Source organism: Sinocyclocheilus rhinocerous, unplaced genomic scaffold, assembly GCF_001515625.1.
Source record: "Sinocyclocheilus rhinocerous isolate Xijiao unplaced genomic scaffold, SAMN03320098_v1.1 scaffold3263, whole genome shotgun sequence".
In the NCBI taxonomy this organism is placed as follows: domain Eukaryota; kingdom Metazoa; phylum Chordata; class Actinopteri; order Cypriniformes; family Cyprinidae; genus Sinocyclocheilus; species Sinocyclocheilus rhinocerous.
Genome location: NW_015664010.1, coordinates 26,705 through 51,139, shown reverse-complemented (window position 1 = coordinate 51,139; position 24,435 = coordinate 26,705). Strand labels below are relative to the sequence as shown.

The window sequence follows — 24,435 nt, the reverse complement described above, 5'->3', positions numbered from 1 at the left end:
TTATATATATATATATATATATATATATATATATAATTTTTTCTACTATAAAAATTATTTATTAATAGTATAATGATAATTTTATTTATTTAATATTATAATGATAATTATATAAAAATATTGATATATTATTATCAGTGTTGAAAACAGTTGTGCTGCTTAATTTGCGGAAACTTTTTTTTCAGGATTCTTTGATGTATAGAAAGTTCAAAAGAACAGTATTTATTTGAAACAGAATCTTTTGTAACATTATTAATGTTTTTACTGTCACTTTTGAAAAATGTAATACATATTTGTTGAAAAAAAGCATTATTTTCTACTAAAACGCGCAAACTTCCCAAACATTTGAATGGTAGTATTATAGTATGGTTTATGTATAATAGTAGTATTATAGTATGGTTTCTGAAGCATGAAGCGACAGCTGTTTTCAACATTGATACTAATATAATAATATAATGTAAATGTAGCAAATCAGCATGTTAGCATGATTTCTGAAGGATCATGTGACACTGAAGACTGGAGTAATGATGCTGAAAATTCAGCTTTGATCAAAGGAATACATTTTTTAATTAATTTTAAAATATATTCACATAGGAAACACTTATTTTAAATTGTAAAAATATTTCAAAATTTTTACTGTATTTTTACTCAAATAAATGCATCCTTGCTGAGCAGAAGCAGAACATTAACAAATCTTACCGACCCCAAGCTTTCCAAACTTTTTCCATCACCTGTAAATACTCCAAGCAAAAAAATAAAATAAAAATCAACCCAGACATTCACAACTTCAGTGAACTGACATGTCTGATTCATTTCATTGCCATCACTTAACCAGATCGATCAATCAATTAGCCGAGGCTGTTCTTCTCACAAACACGGCAGTGTTTACAGTCTGCGTCCTTCACTTAACCAAGTTATCGCAACTTTGTTCTGGGTCACGCAGCTCTGTGTCATAATGGATTGTGCTCTTCGACTGGGACTTGAGCACTTCTGAAAGATTTGTGCTTACTTTGGGCTACAGGGGATAGCGCAGAGCATGCTGGGATTTGAGAGGTTTCTAACGCTGAGTAAAGAAAGCCGTATCTAAAGAACTAGTATCTTAAAGAAGGATAAAACACAACAAAAGTGTGAGAAAGAGTGTGTAAAGCACACTGGACGTGTCAGACATGCCACACATGTTCTCCCACGACAGGACGCTCACAATAGAAACAACTGAAAGGTGAACTGTGACAATCACCTGTCCGCTGACGAACTGAAAACAAGCAGCACAGAATGTACAGTACTTGTCAAAAGTTTGGAAACATTACAGTTTTTAAATGTTTTTAATCTCTTCTGCTCACCAAGGCTTCATTTGTGAGCTCAAAAATACAGTAAAAAAAATTTAAATATTACCTGAAATATTATTACAATTTAAAATAAGTGTTTTCTAAGTGAATGTATTGTAAAATGTAATTTATTGCTGTGATCAAAGCTGAATTTTCAGCATCATTACTCCAGTCTTCAGTGTCACATGATCCTTCAGAAATCATTCTAATATGCTGATTTGCTGCTCAAGGAACATTATATTATATTATATTATATTATCTTTACATTTAAGAAAATAATAAAAATGACCAAAACACAAGAAAATTACTAAAACTTTAACGAAAATTAAAACGAAAATATAAAAATAAAATCTAATTTTTAAAATATATTCACATAGGAATTATATTATACTATATTATCATCAATGTTGAAAACAGTTGTGCCATTTAATGCTTCAGAAACCATGATATATTCAAATGTTGTTAATAGAAATGATTGCTTTTATTCAGCAAATATGCATTAAATTGATCAAAAGTGACAGTAAAAACATTAATAATGTTATAAAAGATTCTATTTCAAATAAACGCTGTTCTTTTGAACTTTCTGTTCATCAAAGAATCCTGAAAAAATAAATGTATCATTGTTTCTACAAAAATATGAAGCAGCACAACTGTTTTCAACCTTGATAATAATCAGAAATGTTTCTTGAGCAGCAAATCAGCATATTAGAAAGATTTCTGAAGGATCATGTGACACTGAAGACTGGAGTAATGATGCTGAAAATTCAGCTTTGATCACAAGAATAAATTATGTTTTAAAATCTATTCAAATAGAAAATAGTTATTTGAAATTGTAATAATATTTCACAATTTTACTGTATTTTTGATCAAATAAATGCAGTCTTGGTGAGCATCATAATGTTTCCAAACTTTTGACATGTAGATAGGTAATATGAGAACAGACCCCTCAACCAAAAGTTTCAAACGCCGGGGGATCTGTGCACATGCACAAGCATCTGTCACTGACTTCAAATCATCATAAATGTACTGTCAATGCAGTGGCACGTCCCTCATCTTCTTGGATCACAACTTAGATCACATTACACGTAGGCGCAGAAATCTGACTGGCAGCCAACAGCAACACGTGCTTGCCGTGGCCTAATTTTCAGCTTTTACAACAGTCAAGAGATTTCCTCACTCAAGAGCACATAGGTCCCTTCACGCGCTTATGGATTTCCCAAGCATGTCATGCACTGACTTCTGCAGTTTACGCTCCATAGCTCTGGCACAGCATAGAACCGAATGCCTTTGTACATTGACGATAACATATTATAGAAGAAAGATTCTACTTTAGCATTTCCTCACTTTTTGACCATTGACACTTTACATGATGTAACAGATTGTCATTTCAATTTTTTATATACATATCAGGGTATATTATTGTTAACTAAAACTAAAACCATAATTTTTCAATAAAACAAACATTAACTGAAAAATTAATAAATAAAATAAAAACCTTAAACTTTTTGCCAAGGCAACATTTCTTATTTTAATTTAAATAATTATAAAATAACTAAAACTAAATAAACTAAAACTAAAAACCAGAACTTATAGACAATAAATAAATATATAAATAAATTAAAATACAAATAAAATTTAAAAACACCTACTAAAATAAATAAAAAATAAAATGAAATAAAAATTACATTATCTCATTTTCATTTAGTTTAAATTTACTACAATAACTAAAACTAAAAAACAAAACTTAATAAAAACTACATAGACATATAAGAAAAAATAATAAAAATGACCAAAACTTTAACATTTAACGAAAATGAAAATATAAAAATAAAATCTAATTCAAAATAATGAGAAAAAAAAATAATAGTAGATCAATGGCACTAAATTTTATGAACAGCAATTTAGAGCCATTGTCTGTGTGCATTGAATTTATTTAATACACGAGTTTCACAATTTGAGTTGAATTACTGAAATAAATGAACTTTTCCACGACATTCTAATTTATTGAGATGCACCTGTATATGGAAAAAAGGCAATTAAATGTATATTTTTAATAGTTTAAACTCATTTGCATTACTTTTTCTTGTCTGGATATCTTGATATTTCCCATTTTTTCATGGCTGTGACAACTTCCAGATCCAGATAAAACTCTTTAGTCCAATCAATACCATAATTCACAAATATTTGGTGTTGGATCATAAATGAACCACAACTAAATGAACTGATCCCCGAACCTTTGAATGTGGTCCAAGTTCTTCTTATTTTTTTTTTTACTGGATGTGACAATTTCTTATTTTTGTGTTATTGGGAGAAAAACTTGTAGAGCTAGAACACCACTGGAAACGCTAATCGGCTTTACCATAAGAGTCTCTATGAGTGCAGTTACAATACCTTCATTCATCAGATTAGCCTGTGCTCCTGAAGCATGCAGATCATTTCTAAGATCAGACCTCAGGCTAAAGCCAAGAATTTGGAAATCAGAATAGGCCTCCGTAAAGGTTTATCGGAGGATTATGATCACGACACATCTTAGGTGTAATTTACCGCACCTCTGCGTGGTCTCTTTTCTTAGAAACGGCCTTTTCATTGTGCTCGCGTCTTTCGTCAGTTGCGCGAAATAATCTGATTCTAAGCAGCTTTTACACTGCTGTCTCACACAAATATAATCCCAAGCAAAAACAAGCCCTAAATTCAGATCTCATCTGCATGTGCCCGATCTCATTGTGTTAAAAAAAACACATTTTATGTCACTAATTTAGTGCTGAATGTTTCTTAGTCTGTCATATGGCTTGTCTTTCTGGATGCAAAAACACTCGCTAGTCATTCACCCGTTAAAACCAAGAGGGTCGGAGGCTTGATACCCGAAACATATCAGCTGATAACGTCTTCTGCGATTGCTCTTATGATCTTTAAAAAGGCATTTAACCCCTCGATGGCCTAGAGAGCAACAGTCAGAATGCACTTTTGGATTTCTGCCATGTAGGACAATCTCTCGTCGTTTCTCTTTGCTATAGTTTGATGCAAAAGCTAAATTTTTTGGTCCAGAATAGCATTTGTGTGTGCAATTATCAGCACAACTAACATGTCATCATAACAAGAAAAAGTCCTGCAATCATTGCACATTTAAAACAAAAATGCCACTAAAATTGTGGTCGTGAATGAGTGTATGCAATGAATACAACAATGTACTTCCACCTGCTATCAACTAGCATTAGCAAACAGCAAATGGTTTAGTGGCATTTTAATAAAGTGTTTCTAAACCACTACATGGGGTAGTTAAAGTCAACATTTGAGTCAACTGGATATTTAAAGAGAAAAAAACTGCATCCATTGAGAATTTATAGTAAATAGAAAAAGAAAGTTGTTCCAGAAGTGGAACAAGTGATTATATTTTAATGATATATATATATATATAAGACCAACATTTTTTTTTCTTCTGTGGAATAGCATGCATAACATGAATTATTCACAATAAGGAATGTGTATTATTAAAGTAAACAAGGTTGATCTTGAAATCATTTTGACTACAAAAAAAAAAAAGTCTAAAGGTAACATGGATGGGTCTGCGCAAGAAACTGAAGTTATTCACAACATTATTACCTTACATTAAATGCATTTTCTTATTTACAACATTATTACTTGTAATCCATAGCCATAGTCAAACGGGGAAGTCTGATTCTTTTCTGCAAACTGGTTGTTTTGGACAATTAATTTCAATTAACTGGTTCAAATATTGGCTCATTTCGAGTCAGAGTGACTGCCAGGCGTCTAAAAGTATGTTTTGATTGAGTAACTTGTAGATCTGTGCTGCTCGAGACGCGAACTGTTTCAGACGCTTCAGTCTAATTTGGTGAACTGGTTCATCTAGTTCACTGAAAAGAACCGGTTCAAAAGAATGATTCGTTCATGAACCGGGCATCACTCCAGACTGTTTGTCTGAGACTCTGGATTACAGGTGATAACGTCGTAAATAATGTTCACTTTCTTTCGCTTCATTAGCCGCGGGTATTCATTTTGTGTTGTCTGTATGTGCTTTTTTGAGTCTCAAAGTGACGGTAGCCATTTACTTGCAATGTATGAATCAAGAAGGACCACGGTTTCAGCTAAAGATTATCTTTACTGTTCCACTGAAGAAAAAAGTTCACCTACATCTTGAATGGCCTGAGGGTGAGTAAATTAACAGCAAATTTTAATTTTTGGGTGAACTATCACTTTAAGGATCTAATATGCACCTTTTAGGGGCTTTTGCAAGGTAGTATGTATATGTATTTTCTGAGATTATATACTGTATATATATATATATATATATATATATGATCACTAAATACCCCCATTAGCAATTCACTTGTATGCCACAATTGAGAAAAAATTAGTACTGTGTGTTTTAAAGTTGATCTTAAAGGGTTAGTTCACCCAAAAATGAAAATCCTGTCATTAATTACTCACCCTCATGTCGTTTCAAACCCATAAGACCTTCGTTCATCTTTGGAACACAAATTAAGATATTTTTGATGGAATCTGAGAGCTGTCTGACCCTGCATAGACAGCAACGCAACTGAAACGTTCCCAAGTCCAGAAACATAGCAAGGAGATCTGTTAAAATAATCCATGTGACATCAGTGGTTCACTACATCTCTGGACTTGGGAACATTTCAGTTGCGTTGCTGTCTATGCAGGGTCAGACAGCTCTCAGATTCCATCAAAAATATCTTAATTTGTGTTCCAAAGATGAATGAAGGTCTTACGGGTTTGAAATGACATGAGGGTGAGTAATTAATGACATTTTTGGGTGAACTAACCCTTTAAGTAAACCTTTACATTATAACTTTACAATACATCTACCGGTGCACATAACTGCGTGTCTTATAGAGAGAGCTGAATGCATCTTCTGTGGCCGTGCTCATGTGTTTATGACAAAGGAACTGTGGAGCATGACTCTCTCATTATTTACATCGTTAGCCATAATCATCTCATCAGAAGCGCTGGCTCAAAACCCCCTCTGTTCTCAGTGCTCAGCTCTTCAGAAGAAGATTCCACCACAAACTGAAGCTAAATCTGGTTTGGACCCAATCACGTCACAGCGCCAGAGGCCTTCAAAGCCTGTTACGTGGAAAGCAATGGAACTGTGAGCTCGCAGACATACCAGCGCTTGTCCTTCAGGCATCAACACAATGTGACAATTGAGAATAAAGCTCCTATAGGTGTTCAAGTCAGAAGACTTACCTTGAGGCTTGAGCAACAGGGCCTAGCCGAGCTGGGGCCGTTCTCCGGTGACCGTCTCTCCTTATTTGGCGGGTCCATTTTCCACAAAATGATCTGGTTTTCTTTGGGTGAGGTCTCTCTAATGCAGTTTCTTGGCATTTATGCATGCACCCCTGAAAGAGAGACAGTTCGCATGTGTGTGTGATCCATTTCTCCTGCCATAAAACTGCTTTTAGCAAGAATATGTTGCTTTTGTTACAGGTTTAAATAGAATTTGAGGAATCCGTACAAATTTGGCACACGGTGTGAAACAAAAGTTCTGCATTGTGTTCGTGCAATGCAATTCTCGTTCTTATAGACTGATTGAAGTGACAACTAAAAATAGCAGCGGAAAGATCAGCTCCCAGGAGAAACGTGCAACTTTCTGCGGAGAGCATTTTCTCCTATAACATCCTGGTATGAGTTTCAAAGCAAAATGCATGTTTGAATTGAGGAAATCTTGGGAAAATATTACAATGTTGTTGCATTTAGAATAATTGATACGATATCTAGTGAAGTACTGTGCAAACTTTTCTTTGCAAGCATGTAAACAAAGGCATGCTCTATATATGCTCATCTAATCTAATATCACATGCATTCACACAACCACTTTGAGATTTGCAAACGAAACCAATGAACTTGTGCAACATGTGCTGTGGTTTCTGTAGGATTTAAACTCAGGGTTAGTTTCTGCCAGTACTTCTTTGTTAGTCCTTCTTATTTTACTAGGTGTAGAATTAAAAATGAATAAACTTTTCCCCTAACAACACTAACTCTTAAATACTGTTGGGGAGATTCATATATCACTCATAACTGTCATGCAGCGTTATTGAGATGCTTTTATAATTAAAAAAATATATATTTTAAATTATTTTTATGCTTTTTAATTTTAATTTGAGTTAAGTTTTAGTAATTTTGGAGGTTTTTATTAAAATATATCTATATACATTTTTATTAATTTTTAGTTATTTTAGTACTATTTTAGTATCAAGTAAAGTAAATGAAAATGAGAAAATCATTTTAAGTATTTCACTTTAAGTTTATTTCTAGTTCTTTATGGTTTTAGTTTTACTTAACTATAATAAGTCTGCCTGCACAAAATATGAAAGATTTATTGGTTACAAAGCATGGGTGTGAATGTGTGGTGGAATAACAAAAGTTGAATAAAACATTCAGGTTCTTTTGACAAAGTTATGACCAAACTATCAACTACAGTCCTAACTAAAGTTGCATTATTGTTTCTTGGTAGGAAAAAGCTTATCCAACCACATTTTTCTGAATATAAATCACAACTTCAGGTTCTTGATAACTCACATACACAAGAACCTCATATAAGCAACTTCTGTAAGAGTCTCCAAGGTCTCCTGAACCTTATGGGCTGGTAATTTAGCTATTCAAGCTCTGATTGTATATTCGGATTCAACTTTATGAGTCCTTGAGCACAATCAGTGCAGTAAATGAAACATCAACTGAACTATAAATTTCAGAGGCTGCTTTGAATTTATGAATAATTGGACAAGTTTTCATGCAACTTAAAAATATTGCAGCCTTCTTCACAAGCCGAGATGTTTACATTAGTCATTTAGCTGATGCTTTTTCTACTTTTCTGAGTCACTACACTTATTATGACAGGGACAGTCCCTGTAGAGTAACCGGAGGTTATGTGTCTTACACAAGGACACAAAGGTTCATGAACCAGCTCTTTGTAGAAACAGACAGATAATCGGTTTGACTGATTTCAAACAATATTTGCTCTTTTCTACTTAATTAGGTCTGTATTATCATGTCTAAATGACACTGTTTAGTGTGTTTCTAAAGAACCGCACTCAACAACACCACTACGCCACAGTTCATTCATATTCAGAAGTGAGAAGCACGTAGCTTTTACACAGTCCTATATGTGACCATTTAGATCACAAAACTGCAGAAATCATAACATTTATACAGAATTTTATATTAATGATTACATGAGTTGTATTATGATTATTTTGTTATTATTATGTCAAAACGCAAAACTAAAACATTTAATCATACAAATAATCAGTAAACAAATTGGCTTTGAACTTAAAACCTTTCAGTTACACTGTAAAAATGATTCTTTGAAGCTGAAATACAACTTAAGGTCACTAGAGTACATTTTACAAGAAATTACTACACACACACAGACAAAAAAAAACTATTTTCACTCAGAATTTGCTACATTTTACAAACAATCACAAAGAACAGCAAGTAACACTGAATCAAACACTAAATTTTGAAGCAGAACAACTAAAATAGTATTTTCTTGTAAAATAATTATTCTCCAATAATCTTTAAAAAGTAATTTTTGCAGTGTATTTCAGTCTTTCTACTTCAAAATGTCATGCTTAATTCAATGTGTTACCCTTTTTTGGTAATTATTTATAAAAATGTAATAGCAAATTCTGTGTAAATAGTTTCAAAACTATATTTTTAATAGTGTACCAGCCAGATCTTTAACCACTGCACCACATTGCGCAACTTTCTACAATGAATGCATTGCATTTATCTCGAAACTAGAAGCTCACATATACATCAGACGCATGAAGTGTAAACAGTCTGTAGTCTGGTGAATTGATGTGGATGAGTGGTCATGACAACCAGTGCGCAAGTGCGTCTAATTAACCAGCAGCTGATATGAATCCACGAGTGACCAGAGGGAAAAAATAATTAAACTGTTGAATGAATAAAATCCAATGCACAGACTGAATGTTAGAAATAAAAAACGCCTTAGTCTCCGGAACCCAGATGAGCATGTATAATTAAAGCACGCTATAAAATGATTGTTAATATAAGTAACAAGTCAATGGCGCAATAATTATGATGCACAATAACTCTCAATCGTTCAAACTAATCTAGTAAACGGCACAAACACACGGCAGTCCACATGCAGACCTACTTTTAACGAGCAGATGTTGGCTTTCTCCTCTTCTAACACAAACGAACGCAGCTTTGCGCACCGCCAGACCCATTTTAAACCATGTCATGTCTAGTGCGCAATGCATATCCATAATTTGTAAGCAAGAGATGAATTAGGTCAAATGTCTTGGTATACAGAAGAACAGCTGCGATCTACTCACCAGATCTCACAGTTCATATATACGATCCGGTCTCGTCTTCTCTTGGTTGTTATACAATCTATGGATATGTAAGTGTCCCCGCTGGTCCAGAATGAGTGTGTATGGAGCAGATCATGTGTGTCAGATGGTTTTCACATGGAAAGAAACTTCCCACGGGCTGCCGGAGACGAGGAAAGGCACTTGGTCCTGGAGGTTTCCCAACACTTCCACTCACATCCGATTCCTTCGCGCTCAGCTCGATGTGTCCGAATCGTTTAATCTTTTTGACGTCAATCTTTTTCTTAGGTTTTTCACGAGCCTTTCCTGAGAGGTGAGATAGTTTGTTCTGCTTGAAGCGGCTGGATGGATCGAGCTGAAGCACGTGATGAGCGCGCAGAGGGACTCTGGATGATCAGATCATACGCGTGAAGTGCGCGCTGAGCGTTTCATCACTGTTTTAGTAAAACGGTGACACTTTATCATAACTGAAATTAATATATGTCTGACAAACACTATATGATTTTTTACAGACCATTAGATCAGTGCGAATTCATAAAATACATGCTCTGACACTAATAGGCTATGTTTAGCCTTATTTAATTTAATAATGTTTGTGAATGAAAGGTAGGCTATATAAGAAAACACTCGGTCATGATTTACATGAAAGTCAACTGTATAATTAACCTTTTGTTTGCGGTCTGAGAGAACAAGCCCCAAAACATATACCATTAAAATATGAGGGTTGATCATTAAAGATTCGCATAATTATTTTATGTTTTCTGTTCTATTGCGTGTCTAATCTTTAATAATGGGTTTTCATTACGTCAGAGAGAAAAAAAAAATGAAATAAGCGATTTTTAAAAATTATTATTTTATTTATTACGCATTATTATAATTATTAACCTATTCATTTTTTAAATTATTTTATCCCAAATTTTTGGGGTCTCTGTGCTGCACATACAGAAAGACAGTTTTAATAGAACATGACTCATGTTTAATATGTGTCAATGGAACATGCATTTTAATATTTATTTTTATAATTATTAAATTGATTGACTTTATTCATTATTATTAAAATATTATTATTAATATTTTGTAACGTATTAAATATTATTATATTAACGTATTAAATAGCATATTCATTTTAAATTATTTTATCTCAAGGTCTCTGAGACCCTGATCATAAAGTACATTTTAATACAACATGACTGATCTTTAATAATATTTGTAAAATGGGTTTTCATTATGTCAGAGGAACATTAAAAACATGAAAACATTTAAATAAGCAATTTTTATGATTAATTTTATTTATATTTAGTTAATAAATTTGTTAACATTTTAAATTATGAATAAAGTATTATTTATGGAATTATTAAAAATATTAACATATTAAATTCATTTTTTAATTATTATTTTATCACAAGACCTCTGAGATCCTGAACATAGAGTCTATTTTAATATAACATGATTGATGTGCAATCATACACTAAAATCTAATCTGTGTGCCAATGAAAACTGTTAACACTAATTCCAATGGGTTGCAACAATTTGAATAACATGAATTTAAATGATCATAATCAGTTGTTTGTTTTTACAGAGATAACTAACTTGGCTTGAGTTTCCAAGTGCTTTTCAGGAAAACCATGCCTGCGAATCAAAAGTGACGTCAATGTGAGAGACAGACTGACTCATTCAATGCCAAAACAAAATGTCAAACTACGGGTGCAAAGTCAGTCGATCCTCAAGTTCGTTCAACCTGCATTTATCCATCCCCCCATCCAGATCAATTATACCAAGCCTGGACGTCCAAAGATAAATATTTCTGAAAGGAACGGATGGCCAAACATGTGTGTACTCATACAGATCATATTTATCCACAGCCAGATGATTTTGTTCCAGCCAAACTTCTTATATGTTTAGAAAAACAGTCATTTTTAATAGCATGTTATTTATTCAGCCAATATGGAGTCCTCATATAACATGTTTTCAGGAAAGGGTGGATAGAGGAGAGACAATGCACATTGCCTTGTTTCCATGGAGATGACCAAGCCATAATATGACAGTTGTTATAACCTTCTGACTGTGGATTACACACATCCTACTCTTGCTGATACATGACTTGTCCATGTAGACTCAAAAGCACCCAAAGGATAAAGCCATTAATGGACCGAATGTCTTTGCATTTCTGATGTAAAATATGAGATGATGGCCAATGCAATCACGTGGAGCATTATGTATTAAATGCACTGCTCGCCTACTTCATGTTCATAATGATAACCGTTGTAAATAGAAAATGAAAATACATTGCATATTTAAATTGTCAAGAAATGGGAGAAATGGGGATTTTTATACATTACCTGTATAAACAAAAATGCATAAAGCCTCAATAAGCAAAAAACAATGCAGAGTTTTCTATACATCACAGACTCTAAATGTATGTATATGCAGTCTAATCTGTGTGATTATGCTGTTAAAATATAGGCGAAAATATTATTTAATAATATAAATATTATAATATTTAATAATACAATATATAATTAATAATACAAATTATATAATATATAATGCAACATATAATTAATAATATTAATTATATTGTATATAAAAATATGTTATATTTAAAAATAATAAATAAAATAATAATGCATATAAAAAATATAAAAACCCTAGAATTTTGTAAAGTTCTATTTGGAAAAGTTTGAATATGCAATGCATTTGAATTTTTTATTTACAGCATGAAAATTACACATTATGAATATATGAAAATATGAATTATGAATATATGAAAATACATTATTAATATAAAGTAGACAAGCAGTAGCATAATGCTTCACATGACTGAACAACTATTTAATAAATATAATTTGATAGTCAAAGGATTTCTACACGGCAGTCATTTAGGTATAAAATATAAAATAAAATAACTTGCGCAGGAATTCAGGTGATTACACAGTAAAAGAATTTATATTTTTCAAAGTTACAAGAAAAACAAAGATTATTGGATTGTGTTTTACAAGCAAATAGCAACACTATTTCAGTCTTTCTTCTTCGAATTTCACATTTCTTTGTAATTGTTTGTGAAATTTACTATTGAATTTCTAAGTAAAAATCAAGTTCAAATCCATTATTTTTTTTCCAGTGTGTATAAAATAAAATAATTTAATTAAAATAATAATTTTTTTAAATGTGATTATATAAACTTGTAGACTTTCCCCTTCTTTACATATTTACATCAAATGTAAAGAATTTTATTCTGGGAAGTCAAACAATAGTTACTTATCCATAGACAGACATTATAGAGCTCTAAGTGTTTTCATTTTCTCCATCTGCACTAGACAGAACTGATCAAGCTCTCCGATCTGGTTTTTGATTTCTCCTTCAGTAATTTCAGTGAATGACTCATGCTGTGTAACTGATATCTGTGCTGTTTAATATAGTTATCAGGAGTATAACTCAGCTAAAATAAGACAAATCCACATCAGCACCCGATTCAGGATTCTCTTCACACAAACCGCAGTTGCTTCACAGTTTTTTGCTGCTTAGCTTTGACTGATTTTGGGCGGTAGTAATCTGTTTGTGGTTTATGGTACTTTCAGACGGTTTTTGAGAGTACGGCAGAATTCTTGGCCTGGTATTTCTAATAGGATTTCACTAATCCATTCTCGCCTGTTGCAGTGGCCTGCCGAACAAACGGCTACTTCAACTCCATATTCTTGGCATGGTGCTTTATAACTGGGTTAGCCCGTTTACAGTAACATGACAAAACAAGCACAGTATAATCTATGATGTTAGAATAATAATTACAAGTGAGAATATGAATAATGTGCTAATTGTACTGACTCGGAGTTTAATTCTTGCATCACAGGAAACTCAATGGGTTTCTTTGACGCAGGGCAACCGTTATATTTGTGAAATCTCAACTAAAGAGAAGATAACATATTCTTTAGCTGTAAATATGACTTGACTTCATGCACAACACAACAACTCGTCAAGTCCTTGAACTGACTGTGTGCAGAGATACAGTGTACCGGCATTTGCATTTGAGGGCCACGTGTGACGTCATATCCAGATACAAGTATTTTTGTGCACAGAAGATATGCACATGAAATCAGACTGTTTATTTATTATTTTTTTGTCTGAAAACGAAGAATCAAACAACAGGGGCATCACTAGACCCTTACTGTAGTAAAACAGCGCTGTGGCTCTGTAAAATATTACTGATAAATCCTTATGTGTCAATGGGATTGATGTATTAACAACCTGAGAGTTTTTTTTGCCTGATAACATTTCAGCAAAAGCTGTATGTTTTCTATCAGCTGTTTCGAATCAGATGCCAAATTTGTGAACAAATCACTCTAATCAGTCAAACGGGTTTGCACAAAGGTCTGAAATTGTTTGTGATTCAGTTTGATTAATTCGGACAGTTCACTCACACACTGAATCATCTGCAGCGTTTTCTCATACCAAAAACATGGATGTGGTGGATATTTGCCTACAGTCATTATTACAGTGAAATGCTGCGGTTAATAAAATATTACTGAAAAACCCTTATGTGTCAATGGGATTGATGTCCTGAGAATCATTTTCTCTGACAATATTTCAGGAATCAAGTCGTGTGTTCTTAGAATCAGAACCACAACTAGTGAACACTGATCAAACGGGTTTGCGAAAAGATCTGAAATGGTTTGTGATTCAGTTTGATTCATTTGGACAGTTCAATCACACACTGGATTGTTTGCAGCAGTTACTCACAAGGGTTATTATAGTTATAGATCCTTCTGAGGGAGAAATGGAGATTTTTATAAATTATAAACAAACATCCATTTAGCCTCTACAGCATATATAAGCAAAAATGAGCTAAAATGCATATTGCAGTGTTTTCTATACGTCAACAGACTCTAAATGTATAATTGGTGTAATCTGAGGGATCATGCTGTTAATTTCAGGCAAGTGGAAGTACTGCAAGTAGAGCTGCATCATCCATCATTTTATGGTTAAAATATAGGTGATTTAATAATATAAAATTCATGTCAATAATTGAATATGAAAATGTAATAACAATATTCAATACTTTCATAATATAATAAAATATATAATACATAATTAAAATAATAATATTGTTTATATTATTTTAATAATGAGGAATATTGTCTTCCTCAAAAATAATTATAAAAATAATAATATTAATTAAAAAAATGTAAAGTCTAGGATTTTGTATCAGTAATCATCATTTCTCTTCAGAAGGATCTGTTTTGAAAAGCTTAATTTTGCAATATATTTTCATTACTTGTTGCCAATGCAACATTTCTCATTTTAATTTAGTTTAACTTGATGTACTAAAATATAAAATAAATTAAAAAATAAAAATAAATAAATCTATATAGACATACACATAAAAACACAAAAAGAAAATCTAAAAACTGATTCAAAATATTAATAAAAACTGTAGTATCTCAAGGATACTAAAATAATTCACACCAAAATAGTAACGGATATTTTATAAGACAGAAAACAATAGGCGCACTGGATGAGGTGGATATTTACCTAATTTACAGAAAACAAAACTTGTAAATGTCTTCTATCATGTCAATGGTGAAGCAGCACGTTATTGAGCAGCCAGCTTGTGAACGACTCTATACTGCATCCGTTTATATCCAAAAAAGAATTTAATAAAGTACAGTATCATCACTGATACAAGAAACGCCTCTGTCAAGAACTTAATTAACTTAAAGATTAAAAATAATCTGCGACTAATGTGTAATTAGAGGAAGTTCCGCTCCTCCCATATCACCTGCAGCACGTGCTCCGGAGGCTGCTTTATGCATCACTTACGCTCCTAATGACCTTGTTGGAGAGGGTGTAGCGTTCCAGGCCCGTGACTCATTATTTGTAATCAGCACAAGCCCTTCTCACTCCCCCCAGACGAGAGATTGGAAAACCTACATTTTGTGTCAAGGCGAACGCATTGGCTTGTGTAAGAGCTGCGGTCAACTGAGTGCATGATATACGTTCCTAATCTGCGACTGCGAAATGGACTCATGATTAAGCGAAGTATTGCAGAATGAGATCCTCTGCTGACCCTTCGCTAAGACCCGCCTTAAAACATTACTGACCAATCCTAGCGTAGCAACTGTTGCTATATTAAAACAAGCTTTGCTTTTTTCCTAATGTAAGTCTATATGGAAGCCCCGTGTGTTTTGATTGAGAGTTACGGAAATGATCCCAAAACACAATGTGCACATTTTAAAAGAAAAATGGCAGATGCAAATTATTTGCATTTCATTCATCAGTATTAATATTCACTCACTGAAATATCATGCACCTATTTTGGTGTTAGGCTGGTCAGAAATAGCTTGTAAGTCTCTCATTTTGCTGTATGATTACCAAATCTTGGACTCAATTTCTTTTTGGTCATAGGCCTCATTGATCTGAGCTCATGCATCTCATCTCAAAGCATTATTTGTGGATAATTTTTGAGGTGCACAAGCTCAGATCAATAAGGCCTATGATCAATCAGGTTCAAAAAGAAATACAAAACCTGTGCTAATGGAAAGAAAACAAGTTGACAAAAAGATTGAATACAAGATTTGGTAATAATATAGGACAACAAGAAATGTATAAGCTATTTTCTGTAGGCCGGTCAACACCACAAGTGTAATGAGGTGGGGGGAAAAATTTAATTCATATTATTCATTTAATTTAATGTGGAAATTGTCCTGTATTGTGACTAGATTCAGCTTGAATTGTTACACAAAAGCATGAAAAAGGAAATGTGATGTGAATACAATTTAAGTTTGTATGCATGATCTAATTTTGGTCTGTTTTTAAAAAAATTACTGGTTATGAAATCAATATTACCTTAAAATGTCTATAGTAAGTGCAACCTTGTCTATACTAAATTAAATACAATATTTAAAAGAACAAGTCAAGAAAAATGTGATTGAAAAGTTTTTTTTAAACAATATTAATAATGATAATAATAATATAATTAATGAAATGGTGACCAAGCCCAATATAATGGCCAAATACTTCAAACATACTTGTCCTTTAACAAAAATAATTTTGAATCTAAATCACTAAAACAAAAATGTATGTCCACATAGTAAACTACCAATATCACTCTTAAAAATAAGAGTTAGAACCTTCATTTATACAGATCTTAAAGAACCCATATGATCATTACACTGATCTGAAGAACATACCGTGTAATAAAACATCCACATTCAACAAATTACAAAAAAAAAAGACCTTTTACGTTTGATCTATATAAACGGATTAGCATGACATTTATAGCAAACGGTTTGAGGAGTCTGATCATGTAAGAGGAGCGCTCCTAGGGAGAATGGCAACGCTGCTGAATTTGTGCGTTTAATTTGTAAATCTGCCTGACTATGGAGTAATGGAGGCCTACGGCTTTAGAGAATCCCTTCTGAAACCTGCAGACTGCTGATAGTGAACTGGAAGGAAACATGACTTCCTAATGGATGTTACATGTGTCTGGAATGCTTAAATAATCGCCATTACTTATACAAATTTAAAACAGCTCAATATTATCTTAAGGTAATTTAATATATGAACAATCTGATTCAATTATTTTGAAAGTCTTACCTGTAATTCAAGAAGAACATTGATGAATCACGTTATGGCCATCCTTAGGAACAAACTAAACATACAGAAACATTAAATATTACAATCTTGTGTCTTTGCTGTAAAGTCTTTGAACAGCTGTGCAAAGTTATTATCGTTACCTGAAACTATTAAAAACATTTTACTGACTGAAATAAAGCTGAAATAAAACAAAATATAACTAGCAACTAACTGAAATTGAAGCGCTAAAATTACTAAAATTATTGGTTTTATTAAAATAAAACCAAAACTGAACTAAAACTAAAACCAAAACTGAACTAAAACTAAAACCGAAATAAATTAAAACTAATTAGTAATATATATTTTTTAAAAGTAATGAAAATGACAAAAACACAATTACAAAAAGTTTAATTAAAAGGAAAATAAAAATAAAAATGTGAAATATCACATTTGAAATATTAATTACATTTGAAATATCAAATTTATAATAGTATATTAAATTATAAATATTAGGCGAAACATTTAAACTAAATGAAAATTTGAAATGTTGTCTTGGCAACTTACTGAAATAAGTTGAAGCTCTAAAATTACTAAAACGAACACTGAAATAAAAATAATTAAACCTAAATATTAGTACATTAAAAAAAGAATGACAAAGAAAGAAAAAAAATGTGACAAAAGCACATAAGATTACTAAAAAAAACATGAAACATGAAAACTGAAAATAAATAAATAAAAATAAATAAAACCTAATTAAAAATATGAATATAATTTTAATAGTACTTAATGATAGTGTGCCTTTAATGTGAGGTTGGAATTTCTTTCTTCGAGCAGAAGAAAACATTTCAAATGCTAAAAAATCTTAACATTTTCACTGTTGTAATAAACCAAACTTTCACAGGATATGTTCAACCAGATTTTTAGTTTCTGTAAAAAGTCAATGGAGTTTGCTGATGAAAGGCTCACACTGAGGTCATGAGGGGTCGTTCCCACAGTTTTGGTCAATCAGTGATGAACACTGTCACAGCAACACACTCCAACAGAAGGACCGACTCCTTTATTGATCTGGAGTCTGGATCCGGAGGTGGATTAATCAGGTGCTCCAATTAGTGAAATTGCTTAAGACTTCTTCCACCGGTCAGAGCATAGGCGGAGGGTGAACCAACTCCAGGGTAAGGCTAAAAGCAGCCAAATGTATTAAACATCATAAACCTGTCTTTTTATAGGCAAGAACCAGACATGGGTGTCATGTAGGCTAAAAAAATGTTTAATGGGACTGAATTTGTATTTAACGTGATTACAATTTAATAAAAACGTTAGAAATTTGATAATTATATAACGTTTCCTTTCCACGGTTATTCAAACAGCGAATAAATTATATAGAAAGTGACATTATCACTAACTTTAATCTATCGCGAGTTTAAGTACTCTCAAACAAAACTATCGTTATAAACCACTGAAGCTGTATACACTGTGTACACTATGAATCTCGATTCTCTTACATTGTATGTACATCTGCGCTTTGTTGTTTATGATGAGAGAATTCGCAAGAGTCCAGAACGCGCGCGCACTCAACAAAACTGATGAGTTTCAGCGATGACTCATCTTAACGCCTCTGATTGGCCATTGCATTCCTAAGCTCAACAGAATTGTGTGTGATTGGTTAAAATGCGCAACACTGTAAAAACGCCTAAAATGAAATACGGTGCAACATGAGCAGATCTTAATTTAATGCCGCAATGGACACTGTCTATTCATATTCACTTGGTTAGCAACAGCATTTCTGCCCCAAGTCCCCGAGGCCAGGGGAAGGCTAAGCCTTACACGCCTATGGGTCAGAGGATGTGAGTGACGCTCCTGACCAGCACAGTCAGCTCAGTTACCACTGCAATTAACCTTCCAGACACTCAGGTTAGGATCAGAGGATGAGAACAGCTTAAACTGGATCAGGAGAAGTTAAAAGAATGACACACAATCCAGACCTCTGCACTGGCCTCATGCCATGTGAGCGAGATGCTTTTTCCATCTTCTTATTCTGGACTTCAACTCACAATCAGTGCAGAAAACGTACCTAAGGTAACTTTTTGGAAAGTTTAAAACAAAGAAAAGTTATAAAATAAAGAATAGATATTGCAAAGATACAGTGTTGGGCAAGCTACTTGGAAAATGTAGTGAGCTAAGCTAACAGTTACTCTTCATTAAATGAAGCTTCACTACACTAAAGCTATAGATAGCCCTGTGAAATGTAGCAAGCTAAGCTACAGCAACATGGCAAAAGTAGTTTGCAACATCTAAGCTAGTATTTAAAAATGTCATTTTTATATTGAACCAACATCATACGTCAATGCTCTCTCAGTGATCAATAAAACTGTCAGTAGACAGGCATAATAGTTCAGTTTAATTGTTTATTCAACAACTGTTCCAAACCAATTTGGCAACAAAGACCAGCATCATGTACAGGGCCGGATTTACCTCATATTATGTGACATATATATTTCAATAAATCTTTGCTGTCAGCCGGAAACCTCCTATTGGTAGTTGGTATTGTGGCTTTATTGTATACAGATACATTTATATAAATGGCAACACTTCACAATAAGGTTCATTAGTTAACATTATTTACCTAGTGTAGTTAACAAGAACTAAGAAAGAACAATACTTCTGCAGCATTTATTAATGTTAATTTCAACATTTACTAATGCATTATTAAAATCAAAAGTTGTGTTTGTTAACATTAGTTAATGCACTGTGAACTAATATGAACTACCAATGAACAACATTTTCATTAACTAACATTAACAAGGATGAATAAATACTGTAATACATGTATTGTTCATTGTATGCTCATGTTAGTTAACACATTAGCTAACATTAATTCAATCTTATTGTATAGTGTTACCATATAAATGTATAGGCCTACAGATAGGCTATGTTTATTTGCGTTTGTTGCACGTGTCATTATATTATTAACATTTCACCAAAATCAAGTTCAAATACGAAGTTTTTGACCAGCGAATGTTTTTCCCGTCATTAACGCCACACCAAAGGTAGTACGGGCATCGCATTACATTTTCATGAACTTGCAGGTTATACAGTTTTCTGTCGCTATGTGGGCGCTCAGTTTTTGGCCAAAGTATCATATTATAAAAGATTCAGCGCTTCGCACAAGCTATTTGACGTGTTTTTCCCCGTCATTAACGCCACATCAAAAGCAGTACGGGCATCGCATTTACATTTTCTTGAACTTGCAGGTTATAGTTTTCTGTCGCTATGCACGCACTCAATTTTTTTTCCCTGTTATTTGGCCAAAGTATCATATTATAAAAGATTCAGCGCTTTCGCACAAGCTATTTGACTCTGACTTGACAACAAATGCTAAGACACTCTTCTCCGCTCCTCAAATACAAAAAAAAAAAAATAGCATTTATAAATATAGTGTTTCTTGAGTAAAGAAAACGCTGTACTTATTCAATCAACATTTCTTTTATTTACCTTCAGACTGCAAACAAGTTGAAATGCTCCAAACTGCGCGCCGCACTTCATTCACGAGAGGCGGGAGGAATAATGAGGTTTGACTGACAGTTTAGCTTTGGTTATGATGAAGCAGGACATGTTTTGTGCATATGACGAGCGAAGATGCCATGATTTGACTCACAGTCAGTGTTGCCAACTGCTTTCAATTGAAAGTAGCTAAAACTGGTAGCTAAATGTCACTAGATGACATCACAAGGGCAAATTCACTGATCTATATAAAGATGAACGTAGATCAGTGGGCAAGATGAGAACTTAGATAAGGTTTGTCCAAGAAGTTGCTATATTTGTCCCTAAACTTTTGAAAAAAGTCTCAAAAAGGGGCGGGGAAGTCGCTAAATCTAGCTACAAAGTAGCTAAATTGGCAACACTGGAGCCAATGGAGTTACCAGGTTTAGTGGCGGTGGCGTCACTTTTACTGGTCCAGGATCAGTGATCCTTAGTTGCTATATTTCCGATTTGAGTTTGAGCTTTAGAAATGCTTTGGATAATGTAGCTTTTGTTAACGCTACCGCGCTACTTGATCAAAAAAAGAGCTCCGCTACTGAAAAGCTATTTAAGAAAACAGCAACGCTACCACCATGCTACTGAGAAATGTAGTTAAGCTAGTAGGGTCACTACCTGTACTGCCCATCACAGCAAAGATATCACGAATGGCCAGATTATTGAGATTTTCTCGCAGATGTGCGTGTAGCCATTAAAGCTGCAGTACGGAACTTTTGGCCCTCTAGCGGTCGCGGAGGAACATTGTTTTGGGCTTCGGCTGTGTTCTTCAGCGCGGATGAATATGGCTTCATGATCGTACATGTGGTCACAATCGAGCATTTTATCAGAGCTAATGACACTAACAAATATCCGTAGGCCTAATGAATGCATTTTGAGCAGGTAGCTTTTGTTTTGGCTCATTGAAAATAAGTGTTATAAAATATGCAACGTTAAAAAAGTTAAATATCTTACCTGTTGAGCAAGAAAAAGACCATCTCTGGGTTCATTTGAAATCCTTTGAAGTTACCGTCATCTCTGAAAAGCAGTCCGAGTTGTTAATTAAGGGCTGTGTGATTTTGCGCTTTTTGATTGTACTGTATGCTATTCTCTGAACCAGGTTTCTTTGTTTTAACAGATGGCTGTCCTCTTGAACGATCATTTGTGCTAATGTTGCTTATTACTAATGCCTACAAGCTGTTGGAACCATAGGTTGGAACTACGAACAATGCGCTCACGCTATAATAGCCGGACCTTCTTCTTTTTGTTTACGGACCTGACCTAACCTGACAAATGGCGGGAAAAAATTTCCGCAATTTTCAACCCGACAACTCAAATTATAAATCATTATTTTACATGTACTGTTTTTAATCTATGTAAGGCAAGGTTTTTTTTACCTACTTGGTTAATAGATATGTGCTAACTGTTATGCTTAATGAAATGTGTAATGAAAATACACATTTGGGACTTTTAACAGGCGCTTTTATCCAAAACGACTTCTATTGCATTCAAGATCTACATTTATCAGTTTCTGCATCCCCTGGGAATCTAACCCTTGGCTTTGCAAACTTTCTCTAGTAGTGAAAGGATCCAATTATTACCAGAACCCACATTACAGTAGCCTTTCTGTACATCACATTGCAAACTAAAGTTTCCAGAGAATAAAGCAGTGACAAGCTGAAAACTCTTGATTCCTGAAGACATATGGGGTGAGCTGCATTTAAAGGTTGCCATGTCCTTTCCTTCTGTACAATACAGTGAGATGTGCAAGTATGAATCACACACACCTCAAGCTTTAGGAAACACATGGATGCCAGGGACACGACTAATCTCATTGTACGTCTAAAAAGCTGATGTTTAGAGGGTTGATTCAGAACATTGTGGCTGTCAGCATAAAAAAAGTCTATAGTTTTAGACAAATCCGCTACTAATGAGTTCAAAGCAAACACGTCCCTCAAGCCCTGTTCATAATCCACTTATATAAGTGTTTTTTCTCTACGTTTTTTGAGAACACAAGCAAACAATGTGCCAAACAGCCATAATAGTTCATGCTGAACACCAACTAATTCGTCGAACTCTGTTCTTCATTGAAATGCTTCAACATCAAGTTGGCAAGCACCCTAAACAAAGATCAACACTGAAGCTAAGTACTGAACTTAAAGTGATCTAAATGAGTTTGGTGAAGTTGTGTTTTTTTTTTTTGCAGAACAGATTTGGAGAAATTGAACATTACATCACTTGTTCACCAATGGATCCTCTGCAGTGAATGGGTGCCGTCAGAATGAAAGTCTAATGGTTAGAGAGTCGGACTTGTAACCCAAAGGTCGCAGGTTCGAGTCTTGGTACCGGCAGGGATTGTAGGGGGAGTGAATGACCAGTGCTCTCTTTCACCCTCAATACCACAACTGAGGTGAGACCCTTGAGAAACTTTGATGAGTTAAATACAGAGCATGAAATCTGAGTATGGTATGTCACGTCACTTCAATTTCACATAAACTTCAAACCATTTCTTCCAGCTAAAACACGAGTCCTCTATTGATAACATTGCTTTCAGCAGTGAAAGTAATCTCATCTGAATCAGGAGAGAAATATGCACAGATCAAGCACTGTTTACAAATGAAAACAGTTCTAAACAAATATGTGGATGCATTGTGATGCAAGAGACAACAGGGGATCGAGTTTTTCATTGGAGGAAGCATTATTATGGATTATGGACTTGTATTTTGGCAAGAAGCGACGGTTTGAGGTCGATGGATTTGTTTCTTACAAACACGCAGCTTTTCACTTCACAACACATTAACTGATGGACTGGAGTGGTGTGAATTACTTGTGGATTATTGTGATGTTTTTATCAGCTGTTTGGACTCTCATTCTGACGGCACCCATTCACTGCAGAGGATCCATTGGAGAGCAAGAGATGGAATGCTACGTTTCTCAAAATCTGTTCTAATGAAGAAACAAACTTGTCTTGGATGGCCTGAGGATGAGTACATTTTCAGCAAATTTTCATTTTTGAGTGAACTCTAGCTTTAATATAAGAGCATTTTGACCTGGCATAACGCGTGTGCATGGGATTTTACCTTGACTTCGATTGAGACAGGAGCCATTTTCAAGACAAAAACACCTACTCAATTGTAAGAATATTTGACATTTTACCCTTTGTATTGAGCTTGTTTAGTTGAAAACCTTCAGATTATTTAGTCTTGAATGAGGGGTGAAAATCAATGAAGCAAGAAAGAAACAATTAAGAACACAGAGTCATTCAATACCACAGGTATTTCACTCGTATTATTAAACTGTATTCACATTACAACATCCACAATGTTCAGCTTGTGACAGGTTCTAATAATCTCAATATATATTTTCTGTATGTTACATTATACCAAGAGGCACTTCCAGTAAGTCTGGCAATAGAGGAGCTACAGTATAGTGTCTAAATTACAAAACAGTAAAAATAAATAATGTTTATCTAAAAGACTTCTGTTGTCGTCTTCATCTTTTTGTCCCTTTTTTTGGCTTTGTTTTTGTTTTGTTTCATTTTTAACCTGTACACAATATCATTTTGTACAAAATGGAACAACAATCAGCGATAAAATGAATATTTCACTTTACGAATACTGGTGATTTACACAGTTTCCCTTTCTATAGGTATTGCTACATGTGTTAAGTGCAAGATACAAGTGAGAAGAAAA

At 33.8% G+C, this 24,435-nt stretch overlaps 1 protein-coding gene across 5 annotated transcripts in view; it reads right to left on the bottom strand.

The window, feature by feature from the left end:
• The window catches only part of LOC107729145 (solute carrier organic anion transporter family member 1C1-like), a 43,449-nt gene extending 21,480 nt beyond the window's left edge, over positions 1 to 21,969 (bottom strand). The window contains exons 1-3 of one of the 5 annotated variants that reach the window (XM_016539532.1): positions 21,719 to 21,969; positions 17,252 to 17,306; positions 6,549 to 6,700 (exon numbers count right to left, since the gene is read on the bottom strand). In XM_016539532.1, coding sequence (XP_016395018.1) covers positions 6,549 to 6,686 — 138 coding nt within the window. In that variant the 5' untranslated portion in view covers positions 6,687 to 6,700; positions 17,252 to 17,306; positions 21,719 to 21,969. Of the gene's footprint in view, positions 1 to 6,548; positions 6,701 to 9,483; positions 9,519 to 9,664; positions 10,067 to 17,251; positions 17,307 to 20,722; positions 20,800 to 21,718 lie in introns of those variants that run through there. The other 4 variants (XM_016539531.1, XM_016539533.1, XM_016539530.1 and 1 more) reach the window with 4 other exon arrangements.
• Positions 21,970 to 24,435: the final 2,466 nt, after the last annotated feature.